Source organism: Pipra filicauda, unplaced genomic scaffold (genome assembly GCF_003945595.2).
Source record: "Pipra filicauda isolate LSUMZ 115617 unplaced genomic scaffold, ASM394559v2 scaffold176_size3548034_pilon, whole genome shotgun sequence".
Lineage (NCBI taxonomy): Eukaryota > Metazoa > Chordata > Aves > Passeriformes > Pipridae > Pipra > Pipra filicauda.
The window spans coordinates 2034291-2054879 of NW_024104283.1; the positions used below are offsets into that span (position 1 = coordinate 2034291).

Consider the following 20589-nt stretch of genomic DNA (forward strand, 5'->3'; position numbering starts at 1 on the left):
GCAGACATGCTCAGAGGACATTCCTTTTACCTCAGCAATCTCTTGAGCAAATACTAACTTGCCTAGACCAAGTCAGTTTATATGTTTTGATGATGCTTCCATCTCAAAGGACTGTTATTGCAAACAAGATTTAATTATGTACCTGCAATTAAAATAGGTGCTGAAAGAGTTCATTCAATAAAAAGCACGTAAGACAAAGGATTTAAGTGAGAAAGTTGTAACAATTGAGACAGAGAGATCACAAAAGAAGTATTTGCTATAATTGCCAAAGCTCAGAAAATGAATAAAATTTAACTCTTCAATTTGATGATCTAGAAAATAGAGAGAGGAAAAATAATGTGCATATGAAAAGGATTAAAGAAGCCAAGAAAGAAGGCTTAGTGGGTTTAACAGGGTGGATTTAAAAATTGACTAAAGAATGATGAGATGATAACAGTAAAAAGAGATTCAAACTGGCTTTACTAGGAAACAGATCTACACACTTTTCTATGAAACTTCCCTTGCATTATTTTAATAAAAGAAAGGTGCAGAAGAAAGTAACAGAAGAGAACTGATCTGAAAATAGCATGCATATGCACATGCACAGATTATTTTCACTTTTAAGGAAGAATATACGAAGAAAAGCAAGTACAGTAACAACAAGATTTTCATTACTTCTGAGGTATTGAACTTGGCTGCAGAAGAAAGAGGACTAGACATCTAATAATTAGAGAAAAAGTAGAAGCTAGCAGAGAAAATGGCAGGTGTTATGTAAACCAGGTAAGGTTACACATGGAGATCTTTTTACTGCTATCATAACACCTGTCAGAATCAAAAAAGAACTGGAAGAGGGTATTTTTGTAGAAGAGAGGGGCATAACAAGACAAATTAAATTTAAAATATCAACAGGGTTCTTGTCTAACAAACATAAGAAATTAAAAGTTAGGTTAGCAAGCAATTAGTTAAAGGAACTTCACACCAGTATATATATATACATATGTATTTACATATAAGTATATGTACAAGGTGCATTTATTTGGAAAGTGCTTTCAGATATATCTGAAGCACATAATAGAGGAACAAAGGAAGAAGCTTGGTCAGACGGGCCCATATTTGTTGTGTTTTTCCATTATTCACAAAGCAGTAATAACTACCCTCCTACAGCAATTTTTAGATAAATTTCAAAACGCATTCAGAGATAGCAAACAAAGACTGTCCTTGTCAGTCATGAACAACCCACTTGCCCCAAAAGGCCTGTCTTTGTTGTTGTTACATATCTGGAGATTTTCTGATACGAGTCGTGATCACATTACCCACTGCAATAACAGGAGGCATGCAAGGAAGCTGTTGAGCGAGCATCCGGTGCACCTGGACAATGGGATCCCAAAACCTGGAGGTGGATGCATTTCTGGTGGGACCTTGCTAGGAGGCAGCTTGGGGAAGTCACTGCAAGTGACCCCTTTGTGCCACTCCAACTAAGCTATCAGGCCTGTGGGACCCATTTATGCAAAGCTCTGCTACAGACAGTGTGAAAATGTCCACCTTTTGGTCTTCCAGAGAACAGGAGGTGAGCGGGAGATGCGATAGTGCTTCTGCCCTGGCAGGGAGCTGCTGAAGTGACCAATCCAACCCTCAGTGCCTGACCAGAATGACCCAAGGATGGGATGGGGGTTTGTGGCTGCTGCTACACAAGGACTGTGACGCCTGTTTTTTACTGTGGAAAACTTTCAATGTCTCCCTTTCCAATGTGTGAATCAGCTCAGAGAGAAGGTTACCACAATGATGCTGACACCTCAAGAGTCAGAAATAGTTAACAATTTGCCCAGAGAGTTACAGAGAATGAGAAAGGGGTTGCAAAACAGTCTTGCCTTGTCAGTTCTCATAACTTCAAAGGAGGGACCCTGAACTAAGGACCACCTGGGCTTTTATCGAATAGTCTGGGGTCTTTCTGTGTCAGCTCCCTCTGTGTCACCTGTCTGTCTATTGTGTCCTGCTGTGCCTCTTGTCACCTGGCTGGCCACAAATTCCTTATAATGCAAGGGATTGGTGCCATTTCACAGCCTCTTGAGTCCAGCAATGGGAGATTGAGACCACCACGGACCACCAACTCGAGAAAGCCACCGACTCAAAAGAAGAGAAAGATTGAGCATGTGGACTAATTAGCATGAGAAGCAAGAGAATAATTTAACCAATAGAAGGTAGAATATGAATCAATAAGAGAAGTAGCCAATGAACTGCAGTGTTTTTGTTTGCTAAAGTGCGTGTATAGTATAATTGGAATGGGCTGTCCAGGGAGGTGGTGGAGTCACTGTGCCTGGAGGTGTTTCAGGAAAGATTGGACATGGCACTTAATGCCATGGTCTAGATTACATGGTGGTGTTCAGTCACAGATTGGACTTGATGATCTCAGAGGTCTTTTCCAACCTAATTGATTCTATGATTCTTTCTCAGACAACTGCAAGAGAAGTGTAGGGAACAGAACCTTTGTTGATCTCACCAAGGCTTTTGATACTGTGAGCAGAAAAGGTCTATGGCAGATTTTGGAACATTTAGGATGTCCCCTCAAGTTCCTTAAAATGATCATCTCACTTCATGAGGATCAGCACGGCCAAGTCAGATATGGCAACGCACTTTCTGAGCCCTTTCTAATTACCAGTGGTGTGAAACAAGGCTGCACTCTTGCACCAACCCTATTCACAATCTTTTTCAGCATGATGCTCCAAAGGGCCACGGCAGACCTTGATGATCAAGATGGTATCTACATTTGATATCGTACTGATGGAAGCCTATTCAACCTAAGGTGACTGAAGGCCCACACTAAGACCTTAAACCATCTTGTCCAGGAGCTGCTTTATGCTGATGACGCCGCCCTTGTCGCCCACACAGAAGCAGCTCTGCAGCGTTTAACATCCTGCTTTGCAGACACTGCTGAGCTTTTTGGGCTGGAAGTCAGCTTAAAGAAAACAAAAGTTCTCTATCAACTTGCACCTCAGGAAGTCTTCCATCATCCCCATATCACCATTGGCGAATCAGAGCTCAAATTAGTCCAGCAGTTTAATTACCTAGGTAGCCTCATCTCCTCGGGTGGTAAGATTGACGGAGAGATAGAGAACAGGTTAGCAAAGGCATATAGTGCTTTCGGAAAACTCCATAAAAGAGTTTGGTGAAATAAACACTTGAAGAAAAGTACCAAGATCAGTGTTTACAGAGCCATAGTGGTGTCTACTCTTTTATATGGTTCCAAATCATGGGTCATCTACTGCCACCACCTGCGTCTCTTACAACACTTCCATCAGCGCTGTCTCCATACAGTCCCAAACATCCACTGGTCAGATTATGTGACTTAATACATCTGTTCTAGAACAAGCAGCAGTCACAAGTATTGAGGCCACGTTGCTGAGAACACAGCTACGTTGGGCAGGACACGTCTCAAGGATGAAGGACCACCGCCTCCCTAAGATCTTGCTTTATGGTGAACTTGTCACCGGTTGCCGCAAGAAAGGAGCCCTGAAGAAAAGATACAAGGACTCTCTGAAACAACATCTCAGCCTTGGCCATATTGATCACCATAACTGGTCTACTCTGGCCTCCAATTGGGTGATCTGGAGACACACTGTCTTTAACGCTGCTGCTTCCTTTGAGAATGCACGCAGGATCACTCTTGAGGAGAAAAGACAACGCAGAAGAGTCGTGTCTTGCAGAATATTCCACCTAAGGAGTCCTTCTGCTGTGCCTTTTGCAATCGGACGTGTCTATCTCGTATTGGCCTTTTTAGCCACCAGCTGCCAGTGTGCTTGTAACAAATGTAGGTAGAGCCCTTCCCAAATCTTTGTTCACAAAGCTTAGCCATGATTCTATGATGCTGTACATTTTCGAGAATTGCAGTGCTTGATTTGGGGAAAACTTCCACCTTGCACTCTGTGCAGAATAAACCATGTCTGCTTTCTAAACTGGGCCCCGTGTCCGTGTTTAGAGAGTCCTAAACTGGCAACAGGTCACACCGAGTAACTTCTGCCAACTGAATCCTGGGCTTTTTCTAGACGCTGTCGCTAAACGTGAGGCAGGACTGGCCGGGAAGAAGCGCCCTCCACCACAAAACCACCGTCCTACGGGCCAACGCTGCGGCAGGACCCCTCCCAGACTCCGCCGTTGGAATCCAGGGACACCTCTGGGATGCGCGGACTCCGCCCTGCTCAGGCAGCGGCTGCGCCGCGCAGGCGCCCGCAGGTGCTCGCGCGTGCGCCTCGGGGTGCCCGGTGTCCCCCGGGGGCGGCGGAGGGAGCGCGGGGGCACCGGCGGCAAGGGCGCCGTGGCATCGGCCGGCACAGGGTAGTGAGGGGTCCCCGGCCTCGGCCCCTGCCCCTGCCCCGGCCTGCTCCCGGGTCAGCCCCGCTGCGGCCTCGGCCCCGTCCCGGCGGCGCCATGGTGTGTACTGTTGCTATGGGAACGGCGGGGCGGGAGGGTGAGCGGGACCGGGGCCCCGCGGTGGCTGTGCCCGGGGATGCCGCCTCGGCGGGCTGCGGCGGACGGCCGGACTGAGCGGCGAGTTAGCCCTGAGGTTAGCTCGGTTGGTTAGACATGGTGCTAGTAGCACCGAGATTGTGGGTTCGATCCCCATAGGGGCCATTCGATCCCGTGTGGGACATTCAGTTAAGAGTTGGACTCCATGATCCTTGTGGGTCCCTTCCAACATATGTGAAAGTTGGGCGGGAGGCTTTGGAAAAGCGGACGGAGAGGGAGAACCCCTGTGCCGTTTTCCGGCAGCTGGCAGTGCCCCGTTCCCAGGAGAGGCTTGTTTGCAGGGTTTGGGCTGGGTCCGCTTTTACTTCACAGGTGCTGCTTATTTGGGGAGTTCCTCTTGGACGTGTTGTCTCACGGCTGTACTGGAAACCTCGCTCTGTTAAGGGTTGCAGACTTCATTCTGATTAACTTTGTTCTCGTTTCTTTTCGATAGTGATTTCTCTGCTTCAAAATTTCACCAAGCTGAAAGTGTATCAGTTGTGATTGGTAAGTTGCTGGTGTTTAAATTGCTGGTGCTTAAAATGGTGTCTAGTAATAGCTATTATTTGCATATTCTTACTAAACTGACTGGATAACTACTTCAAACAGGCTGCTGCAGTGGAATTCCTTACTTTTTTTGAATTACATTGTAATAGAGGGGAGAGTAGGGAGCATAGAGAACCGAATTCAGTCACAGTGAAGATAAGTAAAATATTAATGGTAATCTGACAGTCTCAGGTTTCTGATCTGTTCCTGTGTTTTTTTTAATTACACATCATTTAGTGAAAGAGGTTGGTGCACTTCTCCTTAACATCCAATTTTATGTTGGGTAGTTCTGCTTTAAGAGTTGGGTGTGTATCAGTAAAAGACACTGTGCTAGAATGTAGAGGCTGTCAAAGGAAGAAAAAGCAGTTGGAAAAGTAAAAATGCAAACCAGGAAGAACTGAACTGAGAAATTAAAGAAGTAAGATTTTTTTTTTTTTTTACTCTGTGGTTTAGAAATAACCAAGATGATGGTGTCTGATGGTGTCAGTTCATTGTCATTAACTGTGTGAGAGAATAGAAGTTACCAGATGGTCTGAGTCACAGTGCAGAAACACGTTTTTCTTTTTAGGTAAGTTTGAAAAGCAGAAGAGGAATTTTGGATGGTTTAAGACTCAGGATGAGTTTGCTGTAAAATGACAAGGATGATATCTACAGAGAACTGCACCATGATAAGCAATTGGGTTTGTGGGGCTTGAGAGATGTTGGAGCAAGTCTTTCGCTGACCACTGCGTTTGCCAGAAGATACAGCAGGACAGAACAATGATTGGAAGTTTGGCCTGACATCTTATGTTACATTACTGTTATCTTTCTTTTTGTGTGCTTGGGGGTGGGTTGAGGATTAATTTCTTTCAGAGGAAGAAAATGATTGCTTGTTCTTCTTTGTCTCTGCTTATCAATTGCTGATAACTGTGCTTCAGTTACTGATAGTAATGCCTCTTTGACATATTAGGAAGCTGCCCTTGGTAAGGTTGATAATATATGTTGGGTTTTTCCTAAGATGGAAAAATCCTGTCTCTTTACACCATATTATTGAATTCTTGTTTTGGCTGTCCTGTTTCCTAAGTAATCAAGTGTCAAGAAACAGATTTTCTATGGTATTGGGAGGGATCACATTTGGCCCATGAAACATGGTGGTGTATTTTAGCTCCCTGTAAAAAACTAGGGGTCCTCCATGTCAGATGCTTTCTGCTCTTCAGTGTTTTCCTATAAAACTGGGGAACAGAGGGGGAAATGCAGTATCAATGAGCCTTATTTTGCACTAGTTTGGCACTGTCTAGGATTTAGTTATTATGTCCTTTTTAACCACATTGCGGTAGCATAACTAGTGATGAATTAATAGTTTGTGGCTTAAAACTAGCATAATACTTTGTGCCTTTCACATATATTATCCAGTGTTCTTCCTGTGCAGTACTTCGCAGAGAAATGCAAGCCTCAAAGAGTGAAAATACAAAAAAGGCAGAACCATTCTACTGGCTTTCAGTGGCAAAGCAGAAGACCTGTTCTGAGATTATAAATGAAGCCAGAAATGTTCTACGAACAGTAGAAACTCGAAGACCATTTACACCTACAGATGGTCAAAGGAAACTTTTTGGATCTGGATCCTTGCGAGGTCCTCAAAATAGACCCCCTTCAGTTTTTAGGTACTGTGGCTTTAAGATTTTTTCAAATATCCGTTAGCAGCAAGAGATTTGATTCTGTAATTATGTTTCCGGTGATTATTTTCCCTGTGTTAATCTGTATTCCTAATCACATCCTTTGCCGCCTTCTAATGATCCTTACTGTTGGTGTTAATCTATATGTCCAGGAAGTTCCTGTGGATTAGAGCTGCCAGAGGCAGTCATTACACTGGTTTTCTATGTGGAGAATAGTATGAGAAAATGGTTTGTTATTTACCTTTTCCTGAAATTCTAAATTGAATGCTTTTAATTGAGATAATCTTCATCTTTTTTCCAAGAACATGTGAAAGCTTGCTTGTTTCCACATAACCTGTATGCTAGATCTTTTTTAGAGCATTCTCAGATCTTTTAAATGTAAAATCGTAGGTCTTGAAGTTTGAAATGTTCATTTTCAACCAAAATTTATGCTACTTCAGAATTATTTCTGTGTGGAATTTTGTTACATACTAAAGTTCACAGACCTCAATAGATCCGTCTATTATGACAAGAGAAAAAAAATTATATAGTGAGCTGTTTTCAACCATTTTCTCAATCATCTTTTAGCTCTCCTTATGTACCCGTTCTATAGTGACTGCAGGGAGGAGATATGAACTGTATTTGTAATGTTAGGTGTCAGGCATGCCAGAAAGAATGCCGAAACGTGTTTGACTATATAAGCCAGTCAGTGTCCATGCAGTTTTCATGGCAGCATGACTTCAGGAACTCAATTGATACGATACTCCTTAGTGCGTAGTGTTGTGCCCTTACAGAAGGCAAGAGCCTGGTAATCAGGTAATGAGGTCCCTCTGGTTGACATCCATGCTTGTTCTCTCTGTGCTGCTTCTTTGTGTGGGAAGGAGCATGTCATGCCTGCACAAGCCTGGATTTCCTGCCCTGAAATGTTCAGCAGTTGTGTGAAATAGCTTGGGCAGTTGGGTTTGTGCATGAATTTAGGCTTACATTAGAGAATTGTTATAGATGTATAAAATAAACTGTATCATGGCAGGTGTGCAGGTGATCTTGTAATTCTTCTTCCTTATTGTGCTGGATTCCCAGATATCAAAGATGAATAGTATTCATGGAAGAAGAGGAATAGTGTGAAGTAGTTTCTCACTCTATCTTTCTTCCTTCTTTTCCCCATATTCATTGGCAAAGGGATGAAACATAAAATTAAAAGAACTAACTGATCGAAAAACACTGGGTCTGCTTTATTCATATTATGTTCCATTTCTTTGTTAGTCTTCATGCATCCAGTTTTGATTTGACTGAATCAAGACCAGTGTCTGGTGTTCGTCTTAGTCCACTGGATCACGTGAGTACTCTGGAAGTAACTCATGCAGTACTGACATAAATATGTGTCTCGGTAATGTTAGGAAAAGGTATGATTTAAAGATGTTGGAGGAAAATGGAGGCCTGTTGTAATTTTAGTCTGAGACTTATAAAGTCAGTTTTGTTATTTTTTCCACCAAAGAAACCTGAAAATAACTTAAACTGTTTAAATACTGCTGTGTTGCTTTATAATTCTAAGTGACATTAACAAGAATCAGAAGACAGATACTTGAGTCAGCTTTCTTGTGTAAGTTTACTGAAATAGAAAATGTTCATGAGCATCAACGTGAGCCAACAACATGCCCTTGCCATTAAGAAGGTGGCTGATGGTGTCTGGGGCTGCATTAGGAGGAGTGTTGCCAGCAAGTTGAGGGAAATGATCCTTCTCCTCTACTCAATACTGGTAAGACCACACCTGGGGTCCTGTATCAGCTCTGAGCTCCCTGGTACAAGGAAGACATGGAGCTAGTGGAGAGAGTCTGATGGAGGGCCGCAAAGGTGATGAAGGGACAGAGATGGGAACATTCAGCCTGGAGAAGACTAGGGAGGATCTTATCCATGTGTAGAAGTACCTGAAGGGCAGGTGGAAGAAGGATGGGGTCAGACTCTTCCATGACATGACCAGAGGCAGTTGGTACAAACTGCAACTTTTCTGGCTGTGAGGTTGTCGAAGCCCTGGCACAGGTTACCCAGAGGATCTTCAAAAGCTTCTTGGACATGGTCCTGAGTTTAGGTGGCCCTACTTGAGCCACAGGGATTGGACGTCCAGAGATCCCTTCCAATCTCATATATTCTCTGTCTCTGTGATCAGTAATTTGAAAGTAAATATGTGGTTGTGTTTCTGCTTTACTTACACTTCCATAAAATGTAATGATTATAGTTTATTTCTAAACAAACAGAGGTACTTGGAGAACCCCTTTTCACTTTCTGGGAAAATTGCAAATTGTTTTTAATTTATAAAGTATCTGCTCTTTTAAGTTTGGGTTTTTTTTTATTTGATCTTTAAATACAAGATTAAATCACGATCATTTGTTTAGTACAAAGAACAGAGATGCTAAATCAGTAAAATATGCTTCTTCAAGGCAGTAATGTAAACATAGCATTCTTTTGGAAATTAAGGGAAAAAATCCAAGAAATCCAAGTAATTTTGATAAGGTAATGTATTTATATGAATCAAGTTAAAAAATTCTGACCATACTTCTATTTAGATTAAATACATCTACAGTTGTATTCAAGTACTGGTGTTAAATTTGCATTTATTTCATGTGTGAGAGTGGAAAAAAATTAGAGAAAACTACTGACCAATGCAAAAACTGCCTTTTTTGCTTTACCAATAAATATAAGACACTACACTGTAAATGAAGGACTTAGTCATAGTGGTTATGGGGAGTGGGTCTCATCTCTTGGCTATCTTCAGCTAATACTGTGGAGAGCTCAGAAGGATTGGCTGGAGACTTTCTAGTGGATTCTTTATTATGAGGAAATGAGTAGACAATCTTGATATTACAGGTCAGTGCTTTTATGTAGGGAAAGGGCACATCAGGTGTTTTGTATGAGAGATTCAGGGGGTTGGTCACATCCTTTAAGATGCAAGACACTGGCATAAATAAAACTTGGACTTCCGTTCTGGATCTGCATGATTTGTCTCAGTGTGATAGGAAGTAGTACATATGAACACATTCAAAGTGTTTTGGAAATACTATTTTACTGCTCAAATACAAATCAAAGAATAGATGGAGCTCTAGATTTGCTAGCACAAGTCTTTGGCACATTTTCTTTGATAAATAAGCATGTTGCAGATGTAATTAAATGAGCATTTAAGAGGAATAAATAATTCTGAGCTTTTCTACTCCAGCTGGTTTTTGTTCTCTGCACCCTGAGTGCTGGCTTTTAATGGCTTTCTATGGTGATAATGGTATAGACATCTGGTTGTTTGGTGGAATGATATCATTAGACTCTGGATATGAAAATTTCTTAATGAGCAAGCCTATGTAATTTCTGTTCTATTCTGAACTTAGCCCTTTATTATAAATCATGTGGGTTTCTATTTTTTTTTTTTTAATTTTTGCTTGTATGAAAATGAAATTATCTGTGCTTTTATTTAAAAGTCTTCTTTATCTTTGTCACAGAAACCAATATTAATCACTTCTGCAAAAGATGAAGATTCTACTGTTTTCCTTCCAAAACCTCCTGCTGAGGCTGCAGAGGTTAGAAAAGTCAGCACTGCTCGGGCATGCTTATGTAGAACAGCTTCTCTGGGAAGTATATTTTCTGCTAAAGTGGTTCTTCCAGATCAGAGTAAGAGTGTTTTGATACGTATTATTATTTGCTAGAAAAATAACTGCATCATGGGTTTTAATATTGTTAATTACATGAATTATTATACTGAAGGTCCTTTCAGTGTAAATTTTGAAAGTATTTAAATGGCTTTAAGGCAGTTTTGAAACTGTGGTTTCCAAAAATGATGCTGGCCTTTGCCTCTGAAAGTGAGTTGAAAGCTACTCAGGTGCCTCTTTTTCTTATAGGTTTACAAGTAGTGGAGTTTTACTGAAAGTTTTCTTCAATGGGTAAAATTAACATTAAATGGTGACACATTTAAAGAGATAATGAGATACCATTCATCTAAGGAGATTCCCTGATGGATTATTGAGCATAAAAGGAGGAATAAAAAGGAATGATATGTCTTGACAGGCCTCCAACTACATCGTATTTGCTATTAAGAGTTTCTTTAGTGGAGGCTTAATAAAGGTTGCTAAATGTGGGATTTAGAAGTAATTTTCTTGCAGATGAGAAAGGCATCTTGGCTTCCTGCATGTTAGCTCATAATGAAATATGCTGGGACTCTGTCTTTAATGAAGACTCATCTGTAATAATGACAATTCTTACATTGTCTGGGATTGTTACTTTACATGCTAAACTGAATATCTCACTTTTTACCTTATTGCAAAATAAGTCTTATACAAAAAGTAGTAAACTTTACTTTATTATTATGTACTTACTCTATAAATATATCTTTATATAATGTCCCCCTATATGTAGTTTAATCCATTAACCTTAATAAATTGATATTAGTAGTTGAAGAAGTTGAGAACCTAATGTAGTTATAGCCTGAGTTGGTCTCTTCTCCCCTTTGGGGATCATGCAAATGTGAGGTTTTTTGTGGAGATTCTTATCATGTGTACATACCAAGGTACGAGATTAACGGCTATCTTCTTCTTGAGTTCCTTCATAATAGTCAGATCCTGAAAAGCAATCACTTCTTTTCACAAGGTAAAATCCACTTATCTGTAAAAAGGAAATAAAAAAAGATGAAATATTGAGATGTTAAACCCCAAAACTGAAAGACTTAAAGAAATGCTGCTCATAAGAAGACCTTGATTACTTTACTCTTAAAAGTCTTAAGCTTTCTTTCCTTTTAAATTGGTACAAACAAATTTTGATAATGTAACGTGACAAACAGTAATTAATTTTGAGCTCTGTTGTGTGTGTGTATTGTGTAAGGACCCTTCTACAAAATGTATTCTTTTTTACTATTTCAGACAAAGAGAAGCTAGATTCTGAGGAACCAGCTATGATGATGAATAATCCTGGCAGAAGTAATAATAACTACTTAGCAGAGCAAAGGTTGTACACACCAGTTAATGATAAAAGTAGACAATTAATTTGTAATGATCGTATCAGCGTTTCGGAGAGCGAAGACTTCATGGAAGGGACATCAGGAAAATTTTCATTTCAGCTGAGAGGAGAAAGGTCAGTATTGGTCAACGATAGTAATATGCATCTTCCACACAACTCTCTTCCTAAATGTTCAGTTATGCAAGTATCAAAATGTTCAAAACTGATGGAATTTGAAGGTAACACTATATATTCTTTAATATGAAAATATGTTTAGATTATTAGAAAAATTTACATTTCTTCTCTTAGGAAATTTTTGCACTCAGAAGACTAACTTGTAAAAAAATAAATAACTTCTGTTTTGTTTGATCATCAGCATTTCAAAACTAAATCTTCTAATCATTGCATGTAGAATACTCGAGTGTAGTTCAGTGTGCTTACTTTTGCAGTTCAGTCCTGTTTTAAGGTGCTATACGTTTTTCTCTTAGCTCAACAGATGAGTAGAGCCCTTTTCAGTTCTGGTATTGGGGAAATAGTGATCATACACCAAAAACAGGCTTAAACTCATTGGCAATAGAGGCAAAATTTTTTGTGGCTTTGAGTTTTTGGTTTATTTTTTTCTTTTCTTTTTTTTTTAGATGACTGAACAGGTATAAGAAATTAATGAAATTTATGTGCATGCAGTCTATTTTTACTGAGCCTACATTATTATATGCATTCTTTAATTCACAATTAAGTAAATTGTTTTTCTTTTGATTCCAACTTGAATTCTTGCAGAGGGAGGAATAGTCCCTCCTACTGAGCACTTTGCTCAGTAGGTGTATCAGTTGCTGCTTTAGTAGTTGGATGAACAACCATTTTGTGCTAATAACATTGTCAGATCTGTCAATCTCAACAACAAAGAACGAAACCCACTATATTTTCAGGAACACATCTTTATAAACACTTGTTCACTCTTACAGATAAATATTTGTCAGTAGATATCTTCTTTCTAGCATGTCTGTTTAGGAAAAAACTATTTCCTTGGATATTCTTAAGTATCTTTCATATTAAAGATTATATTCTTAATTTTATAAAATGAAAGGCCTTTAATTTACTAACTTGATGATAGCACTAAATAATGTTGTCCATTGAGAAGGTGTTTGAGACTCCTTACTCCCCTTTCCCCACAGTTCCTATTGAGGCTGTTACAGCAAATGATACATAGCAGAGCTATCATAGCACTCTTTTTTATATTAAACTGTAAGCAGAATTTAAAAAAAAAGACAGAATCTGAAAGACTGAAGACTTTTGTTAGCAAAGAAAAAGCTTCATGAGTATGGAGGGACGGAGAATGAGAAAATAAGCCTAGCAATGAACTATGTAGGTGAAAGAAAGGAGAGTACCAAGGAGAATGCTTCAGTGCAAAATAATTTTCTAAAATCAGTGATCCAAAAACTTCTTAGATAAAGACTGTATGGATTATCATGCTACATAAATGACTGTAGTTTGAGTTTTATTTAGTAAAGGTGTGGTGGGAAGTACTTTAGTGTTGCAGTTGAAATGAGTATTTCCTTTTGTGGAATGTGCATCCTGCTGTTTTCAGTCCTGCTTTCAGTTTGAGTTCCTCTTTCAGTTGATGGTATCCAAGTGTCTCCAATAGAAAAGGGGTCAGTTGATATTTTTATTCATTGGAAAGAATGACCTTCCTTCTGAGTCGTAATTTTAAAACTTGGAGGTATAATTGAACAGTTAACCTATTAGACATGCTGTCTGTGTGTTCAAAATTATATGTTTCTCTTTATAAGTTTGAGAGCTCTGCAAGTTTTTGAGTTTGGGTTTTTGTTACTGGTGCTTTCCGCAATCATGAATCTCGTGCATCACTTAAATTAGATCTCAGATTACTGGCCTTAGGATAATACAAAAAATTTGTTTTCCAATATTGTTCTGAGTAGTTTTCTCCAAAACAGAAGAGTAATATAATATTCCTTCATCATTCTGTGTTGCATGCAAGTTCTGTGTTTTTGAATAGTCCATTTTTACCTCTCCTATGGATTGTGCATGCTTTCTGTGTGCTTGAGTGAGAGATGATTTATGCCAATGCTGCCTGGCACTATTTAGGTGCTCTTATGGCTTAGAGTACCAGACACACCTGCAGAGCTGCAATATGCTCAAGAATAATACAAAATGCTTTCCCTTTAGCAGAGGACAAAAATCCCTCATCTATATCAGCCCAAGCAGTTCATAATATCGTATGATGGAAAGGCTGTAGATAATCTCAGCTGCTCTCATACTTTCTAACTCATTGCTGAGACTTACACCAATGAACACATTGGTCCAGTATTTGTGTATGATACCACACGAGTCAGGCAGACCTTGATCTATGTCCTTGTCTGAGTTCAGAGATGTCATTCTTCATCTGACAGGGCAGTTGAATGGTACCACAAACCTAGCCTTCTATATAGTTTGTTGAGTTTGGTCTTCATAGTAGTTGTATATAGAAGGCTCCAGAACCACAGAGGGCTAATTTCAGTAAGAGTGTTTTGGCATTCTTTCTCAGTAGAACATGCTTACAGGTACTAGATGATTGCTAGGATTAGATTGCATCTGGTTCTGTGTCATAAATACTTAAGGCATCTTGTATGAAGTTACAAGATATTTTCTATTTAAAGTATGTTGTATTTGGGAGTAATAGAATGAAGGCTTAAAGGAATGTGAAATCTTTTATTACCTAGAGTCCTGACATTCTTGATATGAAGCAGTTGTGTCAGCCTCCATTCTGTATCCCAGTGATTTAAAATCCTTGCTGGAATTAAGCAAGAGGATTGTAAAAATAGTACACTTCTTCTAAGAGAAGGTGTTTGAGACTCCTTACTCCCCTTTCCCCACTGTTCCTGTATATGGACCGAAATAGCTTTTCTAATAAAGCTGGTTTCCTGCTAATGATGAAACAGTAGAGCATGCCAAAATAGCGTGGCAGATCCCTGCCATTAATGCTATCACATTTCTTTTAAAGAGAATAGAAGGGAAGTATTTTATTCCAGCAAGAGAGGAGGACTTTTTGAGGCGAAAAATTATTTGTCATTTCGTTTGCAATTCTGTTTTGCAAATAACCATCTAGTTGTAATAGAGTAGATATATTAATTGAATCAATTATATTAATTGAATCAATAGATATATTAATTGAATTTATTGACATGTTGCCTCAGGAAAGCAAGAAACGATTTCTGACAATCATAAAGAAGCTAAATTTTGTTTACATCTTCTTCCAGTCATTGTGCCTTGCCATCTATTGTGATTGCTATAGAAATGAAACTTCTAAAATGTTTTCTGCATTCATATATTTCAACAGAAGTGTCAACAGTGATGGCAGATTTGCTGATGAAGAGCAACAGTTTCCCTGCTGAGAAAAAATGTTTGTTTTTTTCCTACTCCAATTTCTCAAAATTCTGAAGGCTTATCATGTCATTCCAGGACTCCTTAGAAACGTAGGTGCCTTCAGTGAGGAAAAGTTTGGTGGCAAAGAGTTCATTCCCAAGTGGCCTGTTCTACACTTCTTTTAATATGTGATTTCTATAAATAGCTACAAAAGGTTTAGCAGTTGCTGTAAAGAAGATATACTGTACCCTGTTTTCTCTCACCATTGCTCTCCTTATAAATGCCTCTTTGGCAGTATCCTTGACATATATTCATCAACTGCTTCCATGACACTACTTTCTCTTTCTTGTGCTTTTTAGAGTTTTGGAATATTTCAGTAGCAAACGACAGCAGTAGGGGACAAACAAATCATAGATACATAGAACAGGGTGGGCTGGAGGGAACCACTGGAAAGTACATCTGTTTGATTGCTTAAACTACCTTCACATCTGTGCCCAAAATATTTTCTCTTCAAAGAAAAGGATTCCTACAGAGAAGAGAAGTTTCTTTCCTGAAGGGAACACCTATTCTTTTCTACTCTGGGTGATTTTTTGAAATGAATTTTGTGGTGTGGGTATTAGTTTGTTGTATAATTTAGCTGATTCTCCAGACTTTTTTTCAGGATTTGTCTTTTTCTTCTATATATTGACAACTTCTGGAGTTCTCATAAAGACAGGGAAACAGGAAATTAATCTACTTCTAACTAATCTTTCTCTATTTCTGCCTCAGTTCCACTTGCTCTTTGGACCACTAATTTAAGAAAGAAACAACTGAGAGTTGGGAAATCTTTCACAGGTAGAGCTTTCTCCAGAGTTTTCCAAAGAAAGAATGACATCTGCCTTTCCAAGAAGGTGCCTGGTTTTGTATAGGGTTAGGGAATACTGAAAGAACATTGGGAATGAAGAATTGTTTTCTTTAGAACTTTTTATAGACTTCTAAATAAAAGGTAGCAGTTATCTCTGATCTCTTCGCTGGTGGAAGAGACAGTGGAGTTTAGGCGCATTTTTACTGCCTACTCCAAAGAGAGTCTTTCCACTCTAGTCATAAGTTTCAGGACAAGGTCCTTGATCTCCAAATCTGGGAGATCTAGGTCTTGAGAGTCCTTATTACTAATTGAATCCTTATGACATTGAATTGTAATTCTAGAATGAGAAGGTCTGCCGCACAAAGGGTAAAGAAGGAATGCCAATTCAGTCTAGGTAGAGCTGTAGTAACAAAGGATTTAATTTTTTGTTTGTTTGTTTAAAATTGGAATACTTATGCAAGATTCAGGTTAGGAAGATGAAGATGGTGTGGTTTTCAGACTCAAATATACTTAGGCTAGTATTTTAGGTATTTTTTATGGTTAGCATTAGGCTATCAGTTGTCTAGTTGCTTAAAGATGCCCTGCCACAAATCGATATTGTTAATATTTTCTCTATTATACAGAAGGTGCAAATACTGAAGAATAAAAAGGATAAGGACAGAGACTTTTCATCAACCTGGATTATTCTTTTAAGCCATACTGTTTAACATGTGCATGAAGTTCTTCATTAATAGCCTCTATAAATAAGAATACTATCTTTTTTTTATCACTGGAGTTGTCATAAGAAATGAACTATATGTGTAATAGTGTTTATAGAAGAATTGTTATTTGGTGATCTCTAGGATGACTCAGAGTGTAGTTGGCCTATTTGTCAACATATTTTTGCAAATTTTGTTGCCTTTCTGCTGATTATCCTTTCTTATATCAGTGGTATCAGTTGTAGGGCTGATTATAGTTTTCACTCCATTTGTTTTTGTCTTTTCTTACGGTGTTCCTTATGATATAATCCTCTACAATTTCTGAAATAATTTCAGGACATCCATATTACTAGTTTTTCAATTATTTGCATGCTTTTGAAAAGTTCTGTAGTTGAGAAATGGGACTGACTAGAGGCTTACTACTTTATTTTATATTTCTTTTAGCTGTGTGCAAGTAATTTGCTGTCTGTATTATTTTTTCTAAAAGGAAAATAGTGTTTAAAAATTGAGCTGTTATAGTTCTTTTTTCTTTGAGGCACACCTACTGCTTATTTCCAGATTGTGTTTGTATCTATCTTGTTTGTTCCTCATATGACACCATAGAATGGAAGATTCTGTGGTAGCTGAGCAAAGTAGGGACACGTCCTCTAAGTGGCTCAGTAAAGGTCAAGTCTTCATCTAAAAAGATAGAGTGCCTTTCAAGTGCTAAGTTATGGGTCAGGAGGAAATCCCTTGCTTTAAAACAGAAACCACAAAAGCATATTCCCTACTATTCAACTAATGAAAGACAATACAAAAATTCTGATGTCCTTCTGCATACATAAAAGGTCTGGATAGTATAATGAAATAGGAATAGGAGGATTAATAAAAAAATGCATATGTTAATTGGCATGTGGAAAAATTAATTTCTATGAGAGTAAATGACAAAGCAAAATAAATATTTTTCTCATTTTGCCAAAAGCTACAACTAATTCCTGTTAGTTGCTTTGGCAAAAATACTAGATGTTGTTTATTCTTCCTTCCAAAGTCTACAGAGTAACGTTGTTAACATCAGTAATTATGGTTTAGAGTTAGCACTCTTGTTTTACTGGTCACTAAACACTTGCGGGGGAAGAATCATGGTAGCAGGGGCTTGTGTTCTGAGCCAGTGGTTCCTTAGCATTGTGTAGATGAACCTTCTCTGAGAAGATCCGTTGCAGCGTCTCTCACTCACTGCAGCTCCACATCTGACTCCCCTCCTTTGCCTTGTGGGCCTTGCACCACCTTGTCCCTTGCTGCTGACTCAAGGGTCTGCTGCATCGTCCTTATTCCCAGGATCACCATTAGTTCACTTTAACTTTCCCTAGAGCTGCTATCCTTTTTGAGATGAAGCTGCTGACTCTGGCTGCGTCCTGCGAAACTTGGTCTAGAGCCACGTGTATCTTTGCCCAGTGCTCCGCAGTGATTCTGCCAAGAGATGTGATGCACAGTTCGTGAGACCACAGTTCTGAATAATTTAGAAAAAATGGTAACTGGTAGTCGGGATATAAGCAACCCATTGGCTGATATGCCAGAGGGTTGTCTGGAGGAACCTCGACAGGCTGGGGAAATGGTTTGACAGGAACTTGATGCTTTTAACAAAGTTTAACAAAGACGAGTGCAAAGTCCTGCATCTGGGGAGGAACAACCCCTGGCACCGTTATATATACTGGGGACTGTCCAGCTGGGAGGCAGCTTTGCAGAAAAAGACCTGGTATCCTCTTGATCACCAAATTCATAGAAGCTCAGGATGGGAAAGACCTCAGAAGATTGTCTGGCCCAATATTTTGTGGGAAAGAGAGCCTAGATGAGATTACCTAGCACCCTGTTCATGCACATCATGAAATCCTCCATCACACCTGGACTTCTGGGACCCGTTCTGGGCTCCCCAGTGCAAAAGAGATATGAAACATCTGGAGAGAATCCAGCTACTAATACATGAAGGGAATCCTTTGTATGAAGTAGGGCTGAGAGATCTGGGACTGTTTAGCTGGAGAAGAAAGGGGTCTTATCAATGTATATGGTACCTGAAGGGAGGGTGCATTGTGATACCGTCACTGACTGCGTGAGAAGAGCTCGCTCTTCTCCCCCATGGCAGGCACTCAAAACAGGAAAAGGTATTTACCCATGACTGACTGTTCTTTTTAAGGATTTATTGGTTGTATATACTTTCACAACCTCCTTGCAGCTTTTCCTTTGTAGTCCATATAGAATTTGTAAATCTTTGGTTGAAGGGAAAGTACCCGACTGTTTAAATAGCCAAATGATTCTTATCAGTAGAAGGCATGCCATCCTGGATACCTCTAGCAATAAAAATAAACCCAGTTTACAGTGTAGATGTAGTCACACTCTGAATATACATGTGAGTAACATAACAAAGAACAGTCTTTTTAGATGGCACATCTGTTTAAGGATTATCCACAGTCGGGGGGGACTGAGCTCTGATCTAGTCTGAAAGAACACCTTTGTGCCTAGTAGTCCTTTTGATACATCTAGCTTGCCTAAATAGGCCCCCAGGATCTGCTTAACATTTCTGTAAATCTGTTCTTCATAACACTTAGTAAAATGTCTTGATTTTTGGGTGTAGATGCATCATGTCTGGCATTCCACTGCACACAACGTATGTTTGTAAAATCAGATGTTCAGTGCTTGTATTTATGTATAAACAGTCTGCATCTTTTACTTACTGCCTAGTGCGTAGAATTTTGTCAGAGCTTTATGAAAAGTTAGAAATTACTCTCCTAGACTTTTGCAGACCTGAAAACATTAATATATGTAGGATCCAAAGTCAAATTTGTAAAAATTTGACTCACATTTTTGGATTTTAAATAAACTAGAAAAAGAAAGTTTTTGAGGTCTGAAGGGAGTGGAATGAAGGAAAATACACTGGGGACAAATTGAGTGACTTTGGAGGGAAAATGGAAGAAAAGAGAAAGGAGGATTGGGAATGCATCTGAGTGAAAAACATGAAGGCAGGAACTGAAGGAGAACTGTAGGTAAGGCACCTCAACAGCACCCTCAATTTGCTGCAGGCATCTGAGAAGCTTTTTTGGTCACTGTTAGAGGATACTGAGCAAGGTGGACTTTCAACGTGACCTATTATGACTTCTGTATATTTTCATTACATAAATGGCTAGTGTACTTTTAGATTAAGTAGGACTGTGTTTGTTAATCTTACCAAAATAAAGACAAAAAATAAAAGGGCTCTAAGGATAAACAATGAAACTGTCTGCAGCTTAAATTTCCTTATGAGGAAGGAACTTAGAAGATAAGAATTGTGGTTCCATGGGTATAGAAAAGGCTCTGCAGATATAGATGTTTAGAAATTGTGTGCTTATAATTACAGTTTTCTGACTGAATAAAAAGGGCATCAAAGAAACAAATTGAGAGGCAATGAACTCAATTACCTTAGAAATTTATTTAAAATAAATAGAATCCTGCCCCCCCAACTAAATATTACTTTACTTTAGAACGTGCTACTTAGCAGTGAGGGCAGCATTTTATCGAGAGCACATGGGTGATCCTTCATGTGATGGCAGCACAGACTAAGGCTTCTTAGCAGGAAGGAGCTTCTGAAGAGGTTTTTCTGTGAGCATCTGTACTTACCAGTTTTATGTCTTATTCTGATACACTGTAAAGTTGAAGACAAGCTTTTGGACCAGTTAAAGCATGTTCTGTTTCATATTTTTATTAACTGTATGTAAATGTTGGTGCTATTGTAGTTTATGCAGGTGATGCCTTCAGAAGGCAATGTGCTGTATGTCTTTCCAAGTATCTTCCAAGCTACCTTTTTTGGTTTAAATGTTGCTAACGATTAGATTTACAACTGTTTGGGAAGTTTTGCATGCAGCTGAGTGAGAGAAAATGGTGTTTTGTTAGTCTCCAGAAAGTCCTCAGATGTTAAGCCTTCTTTTTCTGCCAGTGGAAACCAGTTTGGTGGATCTGGTATCTTCAACCACTCCCTGCCCCAAAGAAGTTGCTTTAAGCGGTCATATAGCATTTGCCAACAAAATATACCCATATGTACAAACTTAAGGGTGCTCTGCGG

At 39.2% G+C, this 20589-nt stretch overlaps 1 protein-coding gene across 9 annotated transcripts in view; it reads left to right on the plus strand.

The window, feature by feature from the left end:
* The first annotated feature begins 4248 nt into the window (after positions 1-4248).
* Positions 4249-20589, plus strand: part of ARMC2 (armadillo repeat containing 2) — a 63366-nt gene continuing 47025 nt past the window's right edge. Inside the window, exons 1-7 of one of the 9 annotated variants that reach the window (XM_039379808.1) lie at positions 4251-4404; positions 4934-4986; positions 5479-5593; positions 6418-6665; positions 7920-7992; positions 10139-10307; positions 11549-11759. In XM_039379808.1, coding sequence (XP_039235742.1) covers positions 6448-6665; positions 7920-7992; positions 10139-10307; positions 11549-11759 — 671 coding nt within the window. In that variant the 5' untranslated portion in view covers positions 4251-4404; positions 4934-4986; positions 5479-5593; positions 6418-6447. Of the gene's footprint in view, positions 4405-4507; positions 4538-4933; positions 4987-5478; positions 5594-6417; positions 6666-7919; positions 7993-10138; positions 10308-11548; positions 11760-20589 lie in introns of those variants that run through there. The other 8 variants (XM_039379807.1, XM_039379811.1, XM_039379813.1 and 5 more) reach the window with 8 other exon arrangements.